Below are 18,140 nucleotides of genomic sequence, written 5' to 3'. Positions count from 1 at the left end.
CACTTATAAACGGTGAGTTCTGATGTCATCACTTATAAATGGTGAGTTCTGATGTCATTTCTGTCATATGACTCACTGAAACTTGTGTATTATAATAAATAAAGTAGCCCCAGTTGCAAAATATGAGGATATTAGAAGTTACCTTGGAGTTCCATGACCTGTGTAAAAACACTCGGCCTTCGGCCTCATGAAACTCCTCGGTAACTTATAATATCCTTATATTTTACAAGAGGGGGGTACTTTATTCACTATATATATAATGTTTCTATTGGGCTCAGAAATTGTGGTAGTTGGCAAGATTAAAGGGGAACTCCGCACAAACATAAGTTAAGCTTTTTGAAAAGTAAACATAATTGCAAGCAACTTTGCATTATACAACAATTAAAAAATGATTTGTAGTGGTTTGGAACAGTTAACTAAGCCTAGTCATCTGCTGATCTGTCTGACTACTTTGCTGAGCTGGCTGACTACTGTTACTTTGTATAAACAGCCATCTGTCCTTAGCCTGCATCCTCCAAACCCCACAATTCCCTGCACACGTGATTTCAAGAAGGAAAGAAACATCATAGTGAAATGCATAGTGGGTTATGTAGTTCCTGCATGCTGTCTGTAAGCTGTGGAGACGTTGTTACAATTTGTAAAATCAGTGTTTCCTTCCCTGCCAGGATTTCAAATGATGCAGAAAGGAAAGAACTGTTAACCAGCTGGATTTTAGCATAGAAAATGGCATTTATTCATGCTTTTTAAAGAAACCGGTAGCTGGGCCTCTTTATCAAATTTTGCTTTGGAAGCTGGAGTTCCGGCTCACCTAAGCTTCATCTATTTGTTAGTTGGACGGTTAAAGGGGTTGTTCACCTTTATGTTAAATTGTAGTGTGTTATACAATGGCCAACGATAAGCAACATTTCAATTGGTCTTCATGATTTCTTTTTTATAATTTTAATTATTTGATTATTAATTATTTTAATTATTTGCTGTCTTCTCCTGACTCTTTCCAACTTCAAATGGGGGCGGTTGACCTCCTCTGAAAAACAAAAGCTCTATAAATTTACAAATGTTTTATTATTGCTGCTTTTTGATTACTCGCCTTTCTATTTAGGCCTCTTTTATTCATATTTCAGTCTCTAGGGTTATTTGAACCCTAACAACCAGATTGCTGAAACTGCAAACTGGAGAGCTGCTGAATTAAAAGCTAAATAACTCACAAACCACAAATAATAAAAAATTAAAACCAATTGTAAATTGTCTCAGAATATCACTCTCTCCATCATACTAAAGGTTAACTCAGTGGTGAACAACCCCTGTAAGCACATGCACAATGATTCCTGACTTATTTTGGCCATTAAAAAATGTAGTGTGCTGCAAGCTATAAGTTGCTATTGCTAGGTAATTTTAATGTATTTTTTATGTTCTCCCAAAGCCAAAAATGCGTTTGAGTAAAGCACAATACGATGAGATCGCCCTCTTCATCAGCACCCTGAGACCCACTCGCCAGTGCATGAAACGTCTGAAGGAGCGATTTCCCTGGTGAGTAAGGGAGACTCATGTCCCCGGTTTACTGAGATCATCTGTCATTGCAAACATTCCTAAAGGGTAAGGCACTTGATGCCATCTGTCGCTTCACATTTTCCAACAACTGACAGATCTGAGGTAGTCGCTGGCCTCTTCGTTTCATCACAGAAGGGGTATTTTTAATCTCAAATGTGGTTTAAATGTGAAATATACAGGTCAAATGGTTAAAAGAAATTACAGGAATAAGGCAAAAGGACATTGACAAGGATTAATGGTTTAAAGGGTAAATATACCCCCCCCCCCTTTTGACATGAGCTCATTCAGTTGAGCTTATGTAGAATCTATCTGGTGGATTTTTCAAACCTGCCAGATTAATATCTGGCCAATATTTGACCAAATATGTATGTCCAGGCGGGGAAAAAAGGAAAAATGCCTAGTGATAGACCCCACAAAAATGCCCTGGGGGAGAACGCTGGGAAGGCAGTTGGGGAAGGCCCATACACAGGCAGATGAGTTGTAGACAGGGTCAGACTGGGCTGATGGGACACTGAGAAAAATCCAGTGGGCCCTGCTTATCCAGACCCACCCACCCTAAGGCAGCAGCCCCAGACTACCCAGTCAGACACTGCTTAAAAATCTGCCCATGTAGCAAACTACACAGGCAGATTTAAGCAGTGTTGGACTGGAAATCCATGCACTACCTGCTGTGGTAAGCAGAGAGACTTCAAGTCCCAGTATCCATCACTTTACAGTGAGAGGGAGGGTTTACTTTTCACTGTGAGTCCAAGGGATGTTGGGAAATACTGCATAAAAAGTATCACAGTTCCTTTCAAATTGTACTATACATTATGTCTGCATCAAAAATAAAAAGTTTATTTTTGGCATTTTATGCACCTTTTTCTACATAATCTCAACTCAATGCTCACATGTCCAAAAGAAGGGTATATTTTCCCTTTAAGCCAAAATATGTGGATGTTGTATTTATTTTATATATAATTATTAGCAGTGTTAGTGTTTTTACAGCCCTGTGGAAGTGAGCCGTGAGTGGTCTTATTTATTATTGCCTGTGAAATTAAAAGGGTGGTTCACCTTTCAAGTTAACTTTTAGTTTATTGAATGGCCAATCTTCAGCAACTTTTCAATTGGTCTTCATTATCTATTTGTTCTACTTTTTTTTTTTAAATAATTCACCTTCTTCTTTTGACTTTTCATCTTTCATATGGGGTTCAGTAAAGACCAATGGGTATATTTAGCAAAGAGTGACGTTAGAGGTTGACATAGATCTCTATGGGCAAATTTACTTACTTACGCACATCGCAACACTTCACCAGGCGTAAATTTGCTTGGGCAACACTAATTCATGAAGATCCGAAGTTGCGTGCAGGTTACCGAACGCTTGCGAAGTTGTGCTAGTGAAAATACGATCAGCAGTTCGAAGTTACGCTAGCGTTCGCTATTTTGCATACCACGTGAAGTACAATGGCCGTATATGCTGCAGCAAATACATTACAAAACACAGGGCCAGGGAACCTTAATAAAATGATATAGAGGTGTTCTATTGACCTACACATGTGCCCACAGTATAGTTTAGGTGCCATATGTTATCAAATGAAGGGGGGAAGGAGGGTAGCCCAAAAACAATTTTCGCTCTTTTTCAGCCTATCACCCTGTAAAAGGAAAAGACGCCAGCGTTTTTTTTGGGACTTAGAAAAAAAAGTCAACTTTTTTTTGACAAACTCCTATATACTCCATTGCACTTCGCCAGGTCTGAGGTGGCGAAGGCAAGTCTGGCCATAGAGGTAAAATCAAAAACATATTGAATTTGCGTAGTAACGCTCTTTCGTCAGAACGAAAATTCACCTGACGTTAGAGTGCGAAGTTGCGCCAGAGTCTTATCTCCTCTGCTAGTGTAATTACGCCAGCGCTCGAAAGTAAATCGGCAAAGTGCCAAAATGACGTCACCCTGGCGAATTTTCGCCAGCGTTAATCACTTTGCCATTTAGTAAATTTGCTCCCTAGAGTGAAAATTCACCACTCTCAATTCATTTCTATGGGATTTTTAAAAGAGTGTTTATCAATGGGTGAAAGTGATAGTTCATCCTTTGATAAATACCCATTTCAAAATCCTGTAGAAATGAATGGAGTGGCGGAATTTCACTCTAGAGCACTGTGGCGATCTCTAACACTCTTTGATAAATATACCCCCAAATCTCCCCATCCCAATGCAGATCACGTGTCCCTACTAGCTTTAAAGGCATAGTTTAACTTTTATCAAGTTATAGAATGGCTAATTCTAAGCAACGTTTCAACTGGCCTTCATTTTTGCTTTTATACAGTTTTGACTTATTTGCCTTCTTCTGTCCCTTTTCAAATGGGGGTCAATTACCCCATCTAAAAAGCAAATGCTCTGTAAGGCTACACATTTTTTGTTACTGCTACTTTCTATTACTCCTCTTCCGATTCAGGCCCTCTCGTATTCATATTTCAGTCTCTTATTCAAATCAGTGCATGGTCGCTAGGCTAATTTGGACCCTAGCAAAAACCACAAATTATGAAAAATTAAAACCAATTGCAAAATTGTCTCGGAAAATCACACTCTACATCATACTAAAAGTTAACGACCACTTTAAACAATGCATTGTTACCCATGATGGTGGTTTTGGGCAGGTAGGATGACACAGCTACCAGATGTTTTTCTACACGCCCCAGCAGTCCCCCAGAATCTGTGAAATCAGTGGTTAATATGCTCAGTTATAATCACTCAGATGCAGCATTAAACTACTCTCTGTTCTCATGCCAGCACAATGGTGCCAAAGCCTGTGCTTGTGTTTTCTCATCCAGAGTATTTGAAGAGGAAGCTAATATCGTGTAGCATTAGCTTGCACTTCAGGGTCCATTTAGCTAAGCTGGCAAACGGGCCAAGCCTATACCAGTAACTAAAAGGTACATGAGGGAGTCAGTGTGGTTTTCCTGGCATAATGAGCTGCTTGGTTGTAATTATCAAATTGGGAACAATTCAGTCTGTTAACAGTCTGTGTGTTTCACGCTGAAATGTGATGCTGAGGGAGGGAAAAGATTACATCTTCGTTTACTGAGTCTGTTTTGTTAACCTCACTGGTAACTCACACTCACACTTTAGCTTAACTCCTTGATTCTTTTTTGATTCTTTAAATTGGTCCTTCACCCAAAAACAATTTTTTTGTACAGCACAATAAAATGTAATTGTAAGTAGCTTTCCATTATGACACATTTTCAGAGTTGCTTGGAATTACATTTTATGTGTGTAGGACCCCTTTACTTGGCTTTGTTTCATATTGCCAATGGCCTGCCTCTATTTATCATCTACTTTTGACAACTTTTTGGTGATCCATTGTGCTGGCATGAGAACAGAGAGTAGTTTAATGCTGCATTTGAGTGATTATAACTGAGCATATTAACCACTTTTAGTATGATGTAGAGTGTGATTTTCCGAGACAATTTGCAATTGGTTTGTAATTTTTATAATTTGTGGTTTTGCTAGGGTCCAAATTAGCCTAGCGACCATGTACTGATTTGAATAAGAGACTGAAATGTGAATTCCCATTTGCTCTTCTAGATAAACTCTAAAGCCCAATATCAAATCAGTGAGTCTGAGATTTGGGGTGAGCACTTATTTCACAACTTGTTTAGTCTTAGAACTGTGGCTGAATGGCTGATGCGCCAATGTTTTCCTATGTTTGAAATCCTATTATGAGCTAAAGGGAACCAAATTTTGGACTTTCAAGAGTTTGACCTCCAATTGAAAAGGTCTGACAACCACTGCCTTAAAATGAGAACATGTCCCTTTCTCTTTGTGAAACATCATCTATTCATTTAGCTTTTGTATGCAGATGATATCCAGATGTATAGGCACCCCATCACTAACCTCTGACATTCAGACTTCGTCCTGGATGAATCCACACTGTCTCAAACAGAACCCTACAAAAACTAAATTGATTGTATTTGCACCCAAAATTTGCACTTCCCCTATTTTTCTTTTATTACTAATGACCTGTTTATTAACCTTTTTCAGTCAGCAGACATGGAACTTTCTCTGATCATAACACATACCGCTGTAGGAAAGATACTTCCTTATAAGTGCTTCCTTATCCTTTCCCATCTAAACAATATGAAAGTTATGTCTGAGAAATAGTAGAGACCGTCCGTCACCCATTGACTGTACACATGGTCTGGAAATTTTGACTATATTTTTGTGTCTATGGCCATCTTAAGTTGGGATTAAGTATTAGGGTAGAGAAAAGGGGAATCATTTTTGAAAAATTTAATTATTTGCTTAAAATGGAGTTTATGGAAGGTGGCCTTCCTGTAATTCTTGTACTATATATTCCTTTAGTACAGGGTGTTGAAGTTTTTGATTCCAAGACCTTCTTGGAGGTCCAGCCTTTGTTCCTAGCTCCTTTCCGCTCTTAACAAGGTTACAGATATTGCTCTAAGAATATACATGACAGCACATCAGGTTTTCACCCTACATCTCTCACTAATTGACATAAAGGTTGGTGTATTTAAGAAAGCATTCTCTTCCCCAATCTCTCCATAACTGGTCTTCAGGTTGGACCCCCACTGCTCCAGCCGTAGCAGAGCCAGACCCACAGTTTAGGGACTGCTGCTTTATTGGTACTTGCATAAATTACTTTTACATTAAAGCCAACTGTTATACTGCTCTTTTAAAACTTTGCTTAGAGAACATGTAAAATATGCTGAAATCAACAGAGCTGGAAGCAACCATGCTCCAGTTTGAATTTGGACTTCTGTTGAAAATAAATTTTACAAACACAAAATTAAGGTGCTAGGGCCACACTTAGGCCAATATATGCAAGCTCATGTGCTACATCAAGGCCTCTCATTCTATGTAAGTCCTACACTGCTTACTGTTAAGTATAATAAGGTGCATTTAGAAACACCATACCAGGCAGAACTCATTTTTGGACCCATAGATTTGCAGGTAATATCAACCTGTATTCTTTACTTCAGGATAGAAATGACTGCTGTAAGATGAATCTCATGTAGATGCAGATCAGTGACCTTTACAGTAAAAGTTCATGGGTGTTTTGTTGCCCCAGTAAGGGCAAGGGAGCCTGACAAAACAAATAATCACCCCCTATTCATAATGAATGGGATTCACTGCCATTGCACCTGTCTATCAACAGGTACAAATTGCTTGATAATGTTTAACAAGCATTTTATAATACAGGTATGGGTATCCAGAATGTTTGGGACCTGGGGTTTTCCGGATAAGGGATCTTTATGTAATGTGGATCGCCTTACCTTAGGTCTACTAAAAAAATATTTAAACAGTAATTAAACCCAATAGGATTTTGCCTCCTGTAAAGATTAATTATATCTTAGTTAAGGTGCAGTACAAGGTACTGTTTTTATTTTTACAGAGAAAAGGTAAATCATTTTTGATTAAAATAGAGTCTATGGGAAACGGGCTTCCTGGAATTCCAAGCTTTCTGGATGATGGGTTTCTGGATAATGGATCCCATACTTGTAGTACAATACAATGCAACATTGTATCCCATTCTCTTTGTTGAGATGTGTAGCGTTTTGTTCCTCTCTCTTGGAGAAATAGACCACTGGGGCAACAAAACTCTAGAAATATCTCTGTGCCCCTTGTGTATTTTATTTTTTTTTTTTCTTTTCCTGCAAAATGTACCAAAGATCAAGCAGGGTTAGAAATGCCTGTGTCCATGACCAGAGACTGCATTGTTCTAATTCACACAGCTATACATTAGCGTTTTGCATTTGTATGTTGCTTTTGTGTGTGATGCCCTAACTGGCCTGCAATTTATTAATGCTGCCTAATGAACTAGAAATGTGGATAATAGCTAAGCCATTTAAAAATAGCTGAAGTGCTGCACATCAAACTTCCGTTTCAAGATTGTTTCAAGCCTACTTCATTATGCTTTTAGTGTCAAATTGGACCATGCCAATTACATAGTGAATGGCACCCTCCTCAGAGACTGAGCTTTCAACCTGACTCCATTTCACTTTGGACAAGTCACTTTGTCACTGTGTACTGAATTAGATTGCATACTCCTCAGGGTAAAAACATATCCTATGACTGCTATTATTCTTTATCTCTGTCTGCGAGCAGCATCAAGCTATCATTGCCTTGCCTCGCTGTTGTGGCTGCTGTTTTTTTCCCTGCTCCTCACTTCTCATTGATTCCAAATTAGTAGGAACTGACGTGGGGCATCCATCATATGTTAGCTAGGCTATTATGTGCATGAGGACCACTCACATAGTAAATATTTGCCTCCCACAGAGAGATACAGCCGATAGCAGCATGCTAGTAACTGGTCTTTCATGGTTGATGATCTTGTAGCATATTGACAGATTTTTAATATCTGTTTTAGTGGGTTTTAATTCTTTTGAGTTATTACATAGAGTGGAATATAGTTAGGTCCCAGTAACATAGGGTCTTTACGTTGTTGGCACAAAAATACGCATCCAGTTCTACATTCACAAAGCAAACCTTTTGACAAGAGTGGAAAACTGTGAGGTTTGCTCACAGGCATGGGATTCGTTTTCCGGAAACCCGTTTTCCAGAAATGACAACGTCTCCCAGAGACTCCATTTTATCCAAATAATCCATTTTGTTTTAAAGAAATTTAATTTTCCTCTGTGATAATAAAACAGTATCTTGTACTAAGATATAATTAATCCTTATTGGAGGCAAGACCAGCCTATTGGGTGTATTTAATGTTTACATGATTTTATAGTAGACTTAATTATGAAGAATCAAATTACGGAAAGATCTATTAAGTCCCGAGCATTCCGGGTAACAGGCCCCATACCTGTACTAGGTTATTTGGAAACATCAGCAAAATCTGGTCACGGACACTATAGCGATCAGCAGATACTTTTTAAATGCTCTAGTTTATTTAGAATAAACACTAACTTTGTTGCCTTTTATGAGGCGTGAAAACTGTCCCCATGCTTATACATCACCTTCCAAAATACTAATTTTGGCAGATCTGTCCACTGTATGTTAAAGGGGTTGTTCACCATTGAGTTAATTTTTAGTATGATGTAGATAGTGATATAGTTCTGAGACAATTTGCAATTGGTTTTCATTTTTTATGATCATGTGGTTTCTGAGTTATTTAGCTTTTTATTCAGCAGCTTTCCATTTTGCAATTTCATCAAACTGGTTGCTAGGATCAGAATTACCCTAACAACCATGAATTGCTTTGTATAAGAGACTGGAATATGAATAGGAGAGGGCCTGAATAGAGAGACGAGTAATTCAAATTAGCAATTACAATAAATTTGTAGCCTTACAGCACATTTATTTTTTTAGATGGAGTCACTCACCCCCATTTGAAAGAGGGGAAAAAGGGACAGATGATGGATTAAAACGTTTCTTAGAATTAGCAATTCTATAACATTCTAAAAGTTAGCTTAAAGGTGATCCACTCCTTTAATGCTGGTAGTGGCAAATGATCTACATTGGGATGGGGAGATTTTTTTTGCCCTTGGTCTTCCGCTTTACTAATAATCATTTTGGCGTTCATACTTATCTTATTGCCAAGGAAGGTGTGGTTTCTTTCTCCTTTATATCCCTTCCACATTCAACAAAATAGGCTTACAACTGGTTAGTAAAACCACGTAGTTGAAATAGACTTAATACGCTGTTTAGCTATGCAGTGTCAAATGGTAACCTGCTGTTATTTCCTACACTTTTGGTGCTTCCATCAAAGGGTATACAAAGTAGAGGAAAAGTTGCCTTGCCTATGGTTAGTGATTCGGCCATGAGATGTCATTTTGAAAATGGAAAAGTTTACTAAAAGCAGCCATCAACCATAGTTGAATAGGTTCAGTTTCCATAACTGTTTTTTGGATCTAGCTTATTAAAAGAAGTTTGATGGGGTTGAGATTAGGTGAATAATTTTAGGAAGCAAGTAGTTGCAATATATTGCAGCAATTTTGTTCTTAAAATATAAACTATTTTGATTGTATTTTTTTTTTTTAACTAAAGATAAGATTTGTGCAACACTTCTAATGTACAATAGCTGGTGTTCAAGAGCCTGATCATTTATTGGTGCAGTTTGAAGTGTATAATATATATTTTCTTGCCTATCTTTTAAAAATAGGCCTGTCTGGTCCTCATAAACACACAACATCAATCACACTTACAGTGCATTAGTTCCCATATAAGACATGGCAAATGTGTGAGGTCTCCATGAGCACTTGACCAACTCCACTATATACTAACATGGCCAGCATCTGTTAGGCCAGCTTTTGATTGATGGTACAATATAAAGATTAGGAGATCACAAATGGGGCTCTGTGCTTGTTACCTGCCTGTTAAATTAAATGCCAGCAATAGCAGCCACTGCATAGGTCTTTTTTCGCCAACTAACCCCCTTATTTATTTAATTTTTCCTAATAACATTTACCGTAATTACCGTGGGAAACACCAGTTCGAGATAATGCTGTATATCATGCATATGGAAAATGGCTCCTAATGCATCATTGGGGGAAAGTAATATGTTTCATTAGCACAAAAAACATTTGCAAATATTAGCGACCATGTTTGTGTCCTGTTTGACCAATTACAGACCTCAATGACTTCCTAGCAATGTTTGGAACAAATGGCTTTTGTAAACAGGCACTTTGTATGTAATAAAATTTCACAATCGCAAAGCATTTTCTGCGACAAACTAAAGGAGAACTAAACCTAAAAATGAATCTGACTAAACATGGCATATTTTATATAGTGAACTTATTGCACCAGCCTAAAGTTTCAGCTTGTCAATAGCAGCAATGATCCAGGACTTCAAACTTGTCACAGGGGGTCACCATCTTGGAAAGTGTCTGCGACACTCACATGCTCAGTGGGCTCTGAGCAGCTGTTGAGAAGCTAAGCTTAGGGGTCGTCACTAATTATACAGCAGAAAATGAGGTTGGTCTGTAATATAAGCTGATGCTATAGGACTAATTATTAAATTCTAATGCTAATCGCACTAGTTTCTGTGCTGCCATGTATTAATTACTAATCAGCCTTATATTGTGACATTTCTATTCTATGTGTAGTGGGTCTCTAAACTCAGTAAGTGACAGCAGCACAGAGCATGTGCAGTGAATCAGCAGAAAAGAAGATGGGGAGCTACTGGGGCATCTTTGGAGACACATATCTTTACTGCTAAAGGGCTGTGGTTGCCTTGGGCTGGTACAGAAGCACAAAACATAATGTACAACATTTCTAGGTACTTCTTTAGTTTAACTTTCCTTTTCCTTTAACAGATGTTAATGTTATCCTTTGCTTATTGATATGAGCTATGTAATATTCACCAGCGAATGATTTTGCACTGCGAGCAGCTCTAAACATTCCCAAAATGCCATTTTATATAACTCTTGCTATTTTTAATTACATTCCTCCTCTTGATTCTACTATAAACTAATAATCTAATAAATACACCAGTGAGAGTGTTTTATCTCATGCTGGCCCTTATTCAACATTCAGGTTTACCATGTTAGTTGAAAACCTGTCAAATTATTTTTATTATTAACATGTATTTATATAGAGCCAACATATTGCGTAGCACTGTAAAGTAAATGTGATTATACAACTAAATCACATGAATTCTATTCATATGGAGTTACATACATCACAATCAATACCGGTACAAAATGATAATGAAATTAACTAAAAAATATTTCTTTATTGATATATTATCCTTTTGCTTTCCTCTTTCTAGTCAAATGATTGTAGCTGTCAGTATAAGGCATCAACAGTTGTCCTTTCATTACCATCTTCTGTATCTTTGTGATTCTTTGGGTCAGTTTGACGATACAGAGCTTTCTGGTGCATGCACAGTTGAAGATACTCTGGGATTATTTTCAACCGTGCATGTGCCAGCAAGCTCTGTCTCGTTCAACTGATCTTAAGAAAACATGGCGCCTGTGAACTGATCCAAGGAAAATGGCACCTGTAGACTCAGCTTCACTACTCTGCATCTATTGGTCAGCTATACAAACAGGGACAATTTTCCTTGTAATAGCCGTGAGGGAGCAGAGAGTGGTGGTCAGTGGAGGGGATTTTGTCTGGGGGGGGGGTGTAGTTCTCCTTTAAGGCTGTACCATACTCACTGTGCCATTAGCCTAAAGGTAAGCCTTTATGTATCCCTGTTTTTATGTCGTTCACATTTTATTTGTCGTTCACATTTTATTTGCAAACCAATCGTAATGGAGGAGGGGATATTATATTAAGTGAACAAATGCATTTGAGACCATGTGTGAGAATGTGTTAGAATCACATGGCAGCCAGAAGGCTCAAATGTCCTCCATCCCCATGGATGACAGGGAGGGAGGGAGGTAGTTCCCATAGGCAGAGTGCTGATGTAATTTATGTAGAATTTAGAATATGATTGTGCTCATTATCAGCAGGTTTGCTAGGATAGGTGTTTAATTTTGCATTCCCTGTAAAACATCTTATATTAATTCATTTATTAAAGAACGGTCTTTCTTATCCTTTAAGTGGTTCGTTTAAAGGAGAACTAACGATTAACTATAGGTTAGGCTAAAAATGTTGCACATTATGTTTTGGGCTTTTGTACCAGCCCAAGGCAACCACAACCCTTTAGCAGTAAACATATGTGCCTCCAAATATGCCCCAGTAGCTCCCCATCTTCTGCTGATTCACTGCACATGCTCTGTGCTGCTGTCACTTACTGAGCTTAGGGACCCACTCACAATATACAGTACACATAGAATATAAATGTCACAACAGAAGACTGATTAGTAATTAATACAGATATTAACTACACGGCAGCACAGAAACCAGTGCAATTAGCATCAGAATTTAATAATCAGCCCTGTAGCATAAGCTTATATTACAGGCCAACCTCATTTTCTACTTTATAATTTGTGACGACCCCTAAGGGTCTGGCCACACGGGCAGATTCGGGAAAATTAGTCGCCAGGTGACAAATCTCCTCTTCTTTGCGGCGACTAATCTCCCCGATCTGCCTTCCCCTGCCTACTGCTGGCTAAAATGTAAATCGCCTGGGGGCAGGCACACGGAACACTTTGTTTTCCAAAGTCACCCGAAGTTTCCTCGTTGGGCAATTACAAGCGACTTCGCAAAATAAAGCGTTTCGTGTGCCTGCCCCCAGGCGATTTACATTTTAGCCAGCGGAAGGCAGGGGAAGGCAAATGATGGAGATTAGTCGCCGTGAAGAAGAGGAGATTTGTCGCCTGGCGTCTAATCTTCCCGAATCTGCCTGTGTGGCCAGACCCTAAGCTTAGCTTCTCAACAGCTGCTCAGAGCCCACTGAGCATGTGTCTGTTGCAGACACTTTCCAAGATAGTGACCCCCTGTGACAAGTTTGAAGTCCTGGATCATTGCTGCTATTGACAAGCTAAAAATTTAGACTGGTGCAATAAGTTCATTATATAATATATGGTATTTTTGGCCATATTAATTTTTAGGGTTTAGTTCTCCTTTTAAGGAGAACTAAACCCCCATTGTGATACGTCCCCATTGGCCCCCCTCCCTGCCTCCCCCCTTCACAGTGTTACCCCTGAATTTTTCCCCTCTAGGGACCATAAATAAATGCAAAGTGAGCACAGCGGAGCTCACGAACGCCATCTTCTTATCTTCGTGAAGTGAGCGGCGTATTGGCATATGCGCAGTTGGAGCAGTCTTCCGGACGGAAATTGCCGAAGGGGAGAAAAAAAACATGAAGATTACCGAATAGAAAAAATGGCGCCCGTGAGCTCCGCTGCATTCACTCTGCATTTACAGTCACTATTTCTAGAGGGGAAAGAATTCAGGGGTAAGACTGTGCAGGGGTGAGGTAGGGAGGGGGGCCAGCAGAGGGGGCAAATGGGGACTTATCAAAATGGGGGGTTTAGTTCTCCTTTAAGACAGCAAGCTGCGTTTGCACAAATATTTCTGCAGTTATCACTATGAAGATTTTCATTCATCCAGGTCATGGTATAGCTAATATAAATAATAAAAAAAAAACTGGACTTGCTGAGTAATTATTAAGATATTTCATTACGTCAGATGAGTAGTGAAACGTCTTCAATAATTACTCAGCAAGTCCGGTTGTTTTTTTAATTTTTTTTTTTTAATTAGATATTCCTTGAGTTAGTTGCAGGTAAACCCCAGTTCAATAATGGTACTTGTGTCAAAGGTTGCTCTTTGCACTCCATTATAGTTGTCTGCCTTTTGTTCTGACTCTAGTTCAGTTGCTGCATCTTCTGATGCAGTGGAACCCTGAAGCTACCGCCACTACTGGCCCAGGCAGTGCACATACTTGCATCTATAGAAATGGGCGCAGATCCTTCTTGAGCTAAACCCCAGAAATGACGGCAACCAGATTGATGTATGTGTCAGGGAGCCGGGAGCTCCCTCCAGGGAGGTAGTCAGGATCAAGGAGGAAGCCCTCTTGAGGGAACAAGGTCGCGGTGTCCAAAGGGTTAAACAAAGAATAGTCAGGATCCAGGCAAGAGTTCACAGGCAGGTAGATATCAACAAAGTCCAAAGTCCAGGCAAAGGGTCAGGAAACAGGTCAGGAACAAGATTAGGCAATAAGGCACACAGGAAACCCAGGATACACTTTAGGGAAGTAATCCTATTTTTGGGCGCCATTCTGGCGTCTAGATGGAGTTTTTATTTGAATTTGGCGCCATTGACGTCATTGACGTCCTTGCGCCAACGTCGGCGCACTGACGTCATCGCGCCGGCGCCGCTTACCCACGTGGCGGCCATGGGCGCCGCCATTTTGGGAGCGACGCCGGCAGGAGAGGACGCGCCGCCCGGAGCTCCTGGACCTGCTCCGGGCGGCGATCGCGACAGTACCCCCCCCCCCCTCACGGGGGGCCTCCGGACCACCAGGACTTGGCTTCTGGGGAAATTTGGAGTGGAACTCCCTCACCAGACGAGGAGCATGGACATCAGAGCGTCCCTCCCAGGAACATTCTTCAGGGCCAAAGTCTTTCCACTTGATGAGGTACTGAAGAGATCCCCTGGAGATTCTGGAGTCAAGGATCTTCTCCACTTCATATTCTTGTTGACCATCCACAGAGATAGTAGGAGGAGGAGGCTGGGCAACAGAAAAGCGGTTGGAGGTAGCGGGTTTCACCAAGGAGACATGAAACACGTTGGGAATTCGCATCTCAGGGGGAAGCTGAAGTCTGACAGCCACAGGATTGATCACCTCCAGGATGGAAAAAGGACCTACGAACCTCGGACCCAACTTAGGAGATGGTACCTTCAACCGAATGTTCCTGGAAGACAACCAGACTTTATCACCGACCTTGTAGGGAGGAGAGGGTCTACGTCTACGATCTGCAAATGTCTTATGAACCAGAGCACTCTTCTCCAGGTTGGACTTGGTTGCCGCCCAAATAGCAGACATGTGGGCTGCATGGTCATCAGCGGCCGGAACATCGGACAACACAAAGTCTTGTGGGAAGGCTTGAGGATGTTGACCATACACCGACATAAATGGGGACCTTCCAGTGGAAGTGTGGCAGGCATTGTTATGAGCAAATTCCGCCCACGGGAGAAGATCAGACCAATCATCTTGACAAAGGGAAACGTGGTTTCTCAAGAACTGTTCCAAGGCTTGGTTCACTCGTTCAGCCGCTCCATTCGTCTGTGGATGATAAGCTGAGGAGAACTGAAGATTAATACCCAGATCTTTGCACAGGGAACGCCAGAATTTTGCAGTGAATTGGGACGATCTCGGCCAGGAAGCCATGCAGGCGAAAAATAAACTGGATGAACAACTGTGACAACTCCACTGCAGATGGAAGCTTCCGTAGAGGGATGAAGTGGGCCATCTTACTGAAGCGGTCAATGACAACCCAGATCACGGTGTTCCCACTGGAGGGAGGAAGTTCAACAATGAAGTCCATTGCCAAATGCGTCCAAGGACGAGAGGGAACAGGCAACGGCTGTAGTAACCCGCTAGGGCGAGAATGGCTAGACTTGGAAGTGGCACAAACGGTACAAGCAGCAACAAAGTCTTTGACATCTTTACAAATAGTCGGCCACCAGACTAGACGTCGTAAAAGTTCAAGAGTCCTAGCAGGACCAGGATGTCCCGCCTGCTTGGAACTATGAGTCTGTTGCAGGATAGGCAGACGAAGTTCAGGAGGTACGAATGCCATTCCAATGGGAGTATCAGGAGGGGCAGCAGATTGACTAGCCAGGATTTGATCAGCAAATTGAGGGTACAAAGAGGCGATGATCTTGACAGGAGGAATAATAGGCTCTAGTCTTTCAGGAGTAGGATCCACCGGAGTGAAACTTCGAGACAGAGCATCGGCTTTCCGATTCTTGGAGCCAGGGCGAAAAGTCAAGACAAAGTTAAATCGAGAGAAGAAGAGAGACCACCTTGCTTGTCTGGGATTCAGCCTCTTGAGAGATTGGATAAACTCAAGATTTTTATGATCCGTGTAGATCGTGACTGGGATCAAGGAACCTTCAAGGAGGTGACGCCACTCTTCTAAGGCAAGCTTAACAGCCAGGAGTTCTCGATTTCCTACATCATAATTTTGTTCAGCAGGCGAGAATTTTTTAGAGAAATATGCACATGGGTGCAGTTTCCCATCAGAGGGATGTCTTTGGGACAGGATAGCTCCAGCTCCAACTTCAGAAGCATCTACCTCGATGAAGAAAGGTAACTCCGGATCAGGATGGCGGAGAACCGAAGCAGAAGTGAAGGCATCCTTCAAGGACTGAAAAGCTTCTATAGCGGGCGGGGGCCATGAGCTGGGTTTACCCCCTTTTCGGATGAGGGCCAGGATAGGAGCAATACGAGAAGAGAATCCCTTTATGAACTGCCGGTAGTAATTGGCAAAACCAATGAATCTCTGGATTGCCTTAGTGCTCAACGGTAGGGGCCACTCTTGAATTGCAGACACTTTCACAGGACCACAAACTTTCCCAAGAGATCCCGGAAAATGTCGTTCACGAATTCTTGAAAGACAGCGGGGGCATTGCAGAGACCAAAAGGCATTACGAGGTACTCATAGTGCCCATCCCGAGTGTTGAATGCTGTCTTCCATTCGTCACCTTCCCGGATGCGGATAAGGTTATACGCCCCACGGAGATCCAACTTAGTGAAGATTTTAGCCCCCTTCAGTTGGTCAAAGAGTTCGGCAATCAAGGGCAAGGGATACCGGTTCTTAACCGTAATTTTATTAAGACCCCGGTAGTCGATGCAAGGACGTAGGCCTCCATCTTTCTTTTCCACGAAGAAGAATCCAGCCCCGGCAGGAGAAGTAGAAGGGCGAATAAACCCCCGCTGGAGATTTTCTTGGATATACTGTTTCATGGCAGTGGTCTCCACTGGAGAGAGAGGATAAGTACGACCTCTAGGGGGCATGGTTCCAGGCAGGAGATCGACAGGACAATCGTATTGTTGATGTGGAGGAAGGAATTCTGCAGACTTCTTACAGAATACATCAGCGAATTCCTTGTAAAAGGGGGGTAGAGTCTTCAGATCTGACAAAGAGATATTCACCCTCTGGAGGGGTTTAGCAGGAAGACAATGCTGCTGACAAAATGGGCTCCAACGGGAAATCTGTCCTGCGGACCAATCAATGGTGGGATTATGCAGGCGCAGCCAAGGGAGACCCAAGACAACAGGAACGGATGGGCAGGAAATAATTAGGAACGATAGTCTTTCTTTATGTAGCGTCCCAACCTGCACAGGCAATTCCCCAGTCGTCTTAGAGATGAATTCAGCCTCCAGGGGTCTGTCGTCAATGGCAGTGACACGGAGAGGAGTAGACAATGGGAATAAGGGAACTTCCATGTGTTTGGCGAATTGAGCGTCCATGAAGTTCCCAGCAGCTCCAGAGTCAATGAACGCAGAGCCGACAATTGTCTTAGTGGCTAGGCGAATCTGTAATGGAAGGAGAAACCTGTGAGTGTTCTCTTGAGACTTCGGAGTAGTGCCCCCTACATGAGTTACCCTAGAAATACCTCGGGGAACAGAACTTGTGGGCTTCACCGGACAAGAGTTTGCAAAATGAGACTGTCCGCCACAATACAGACATAAGCCAGCCATTCGTCTACGGAGTCTTTCTTGTTCGGATAGACGAGCCCTTCCAACTTGCATTGGTTCCTCCGGAGGAGAAGGAGAGGCTTGAGTAGCAGGAGTATGCAGGAGAGGTCTCTGGAAGCGAGGTGCCAGCAGGGGTTGAAATCTTTTACAGCGCTCCCTCTCTACTTGATGCTCTCTGAGCCGAGTGTCCACCTTAATAGAAAGTGCGATCAGATCCTCCAGCAGGTCAGGGAACTCCCTGGAGACAAGATCATCTTTAATGCGAATAGACAGACCTTGATAGAATATGGCCTTATAGGCATCGTCATTCCAGGTAGTTTCAGCCATCAAAGTTCTAAAGTCAATAGCATAGTCACTGACACTGCGGTTACCCTGCCGGAGTTGCAGAAGACGAGAAGGGGCATTAGTGACCCGACCCGGGGCATCAAACACAGTACGAAATGCTTGAAGAAAAGCCTTGGCATCAAAAGTCAGTGGAGAATTCTTCTCCCAAAGAGATGTTGCCCACTCAAGCGGTTTGCCCACCAAACGAGACATCACATACCCCACCTT

General features: G+C 41.6%; 1 protein-coding gene across 6 annotated transcripts in view; it reads left to right on the top strand.

Moving 5' to 3' along the window:
- cdin1.L (CDAN1 interacting nuclease 1 L homeolog) overlaps positions 1-18,140 on the top strand; it is a 193,357-nt gene that overhangs the window by 8,840 nt on the left and 166,377 nt on the right. For all 6 annotated transcript variants that reach the window (XM_041572189.1, XM_018229266.2, XM_018229268.2 and 3 more), the window contains 1 exon segment: positions 1,421-1,527. In XM_041572189.1, coding sequence (XP_041428123.1) covers positions 1,427-1,527 — 101 coding nt within the window. In that variant the 5' untranslated portion in view covers positions 1,421-1,426.

The sequence above is a fragment of the Xenopus laevis genome, chromosome 8L (assembly GCF_017654675.1).
Source record: "Xenopus laevis strain J_2021 chromosome 8L, Xenopus_laevis_v10.1, whole genome shotgun sequence".
NCBI classification, from domain to species: domain Eukaryota; kingdom Metazoa; phylum Chordata; class Amphibia; order Anura; family Pipidae; genus Xenopus; species Xenopus laevis.
Note: the sequence above shows the minus strand (reverse complement) of the source record. Positions and strands in the feature narration are given on the sequence as shown.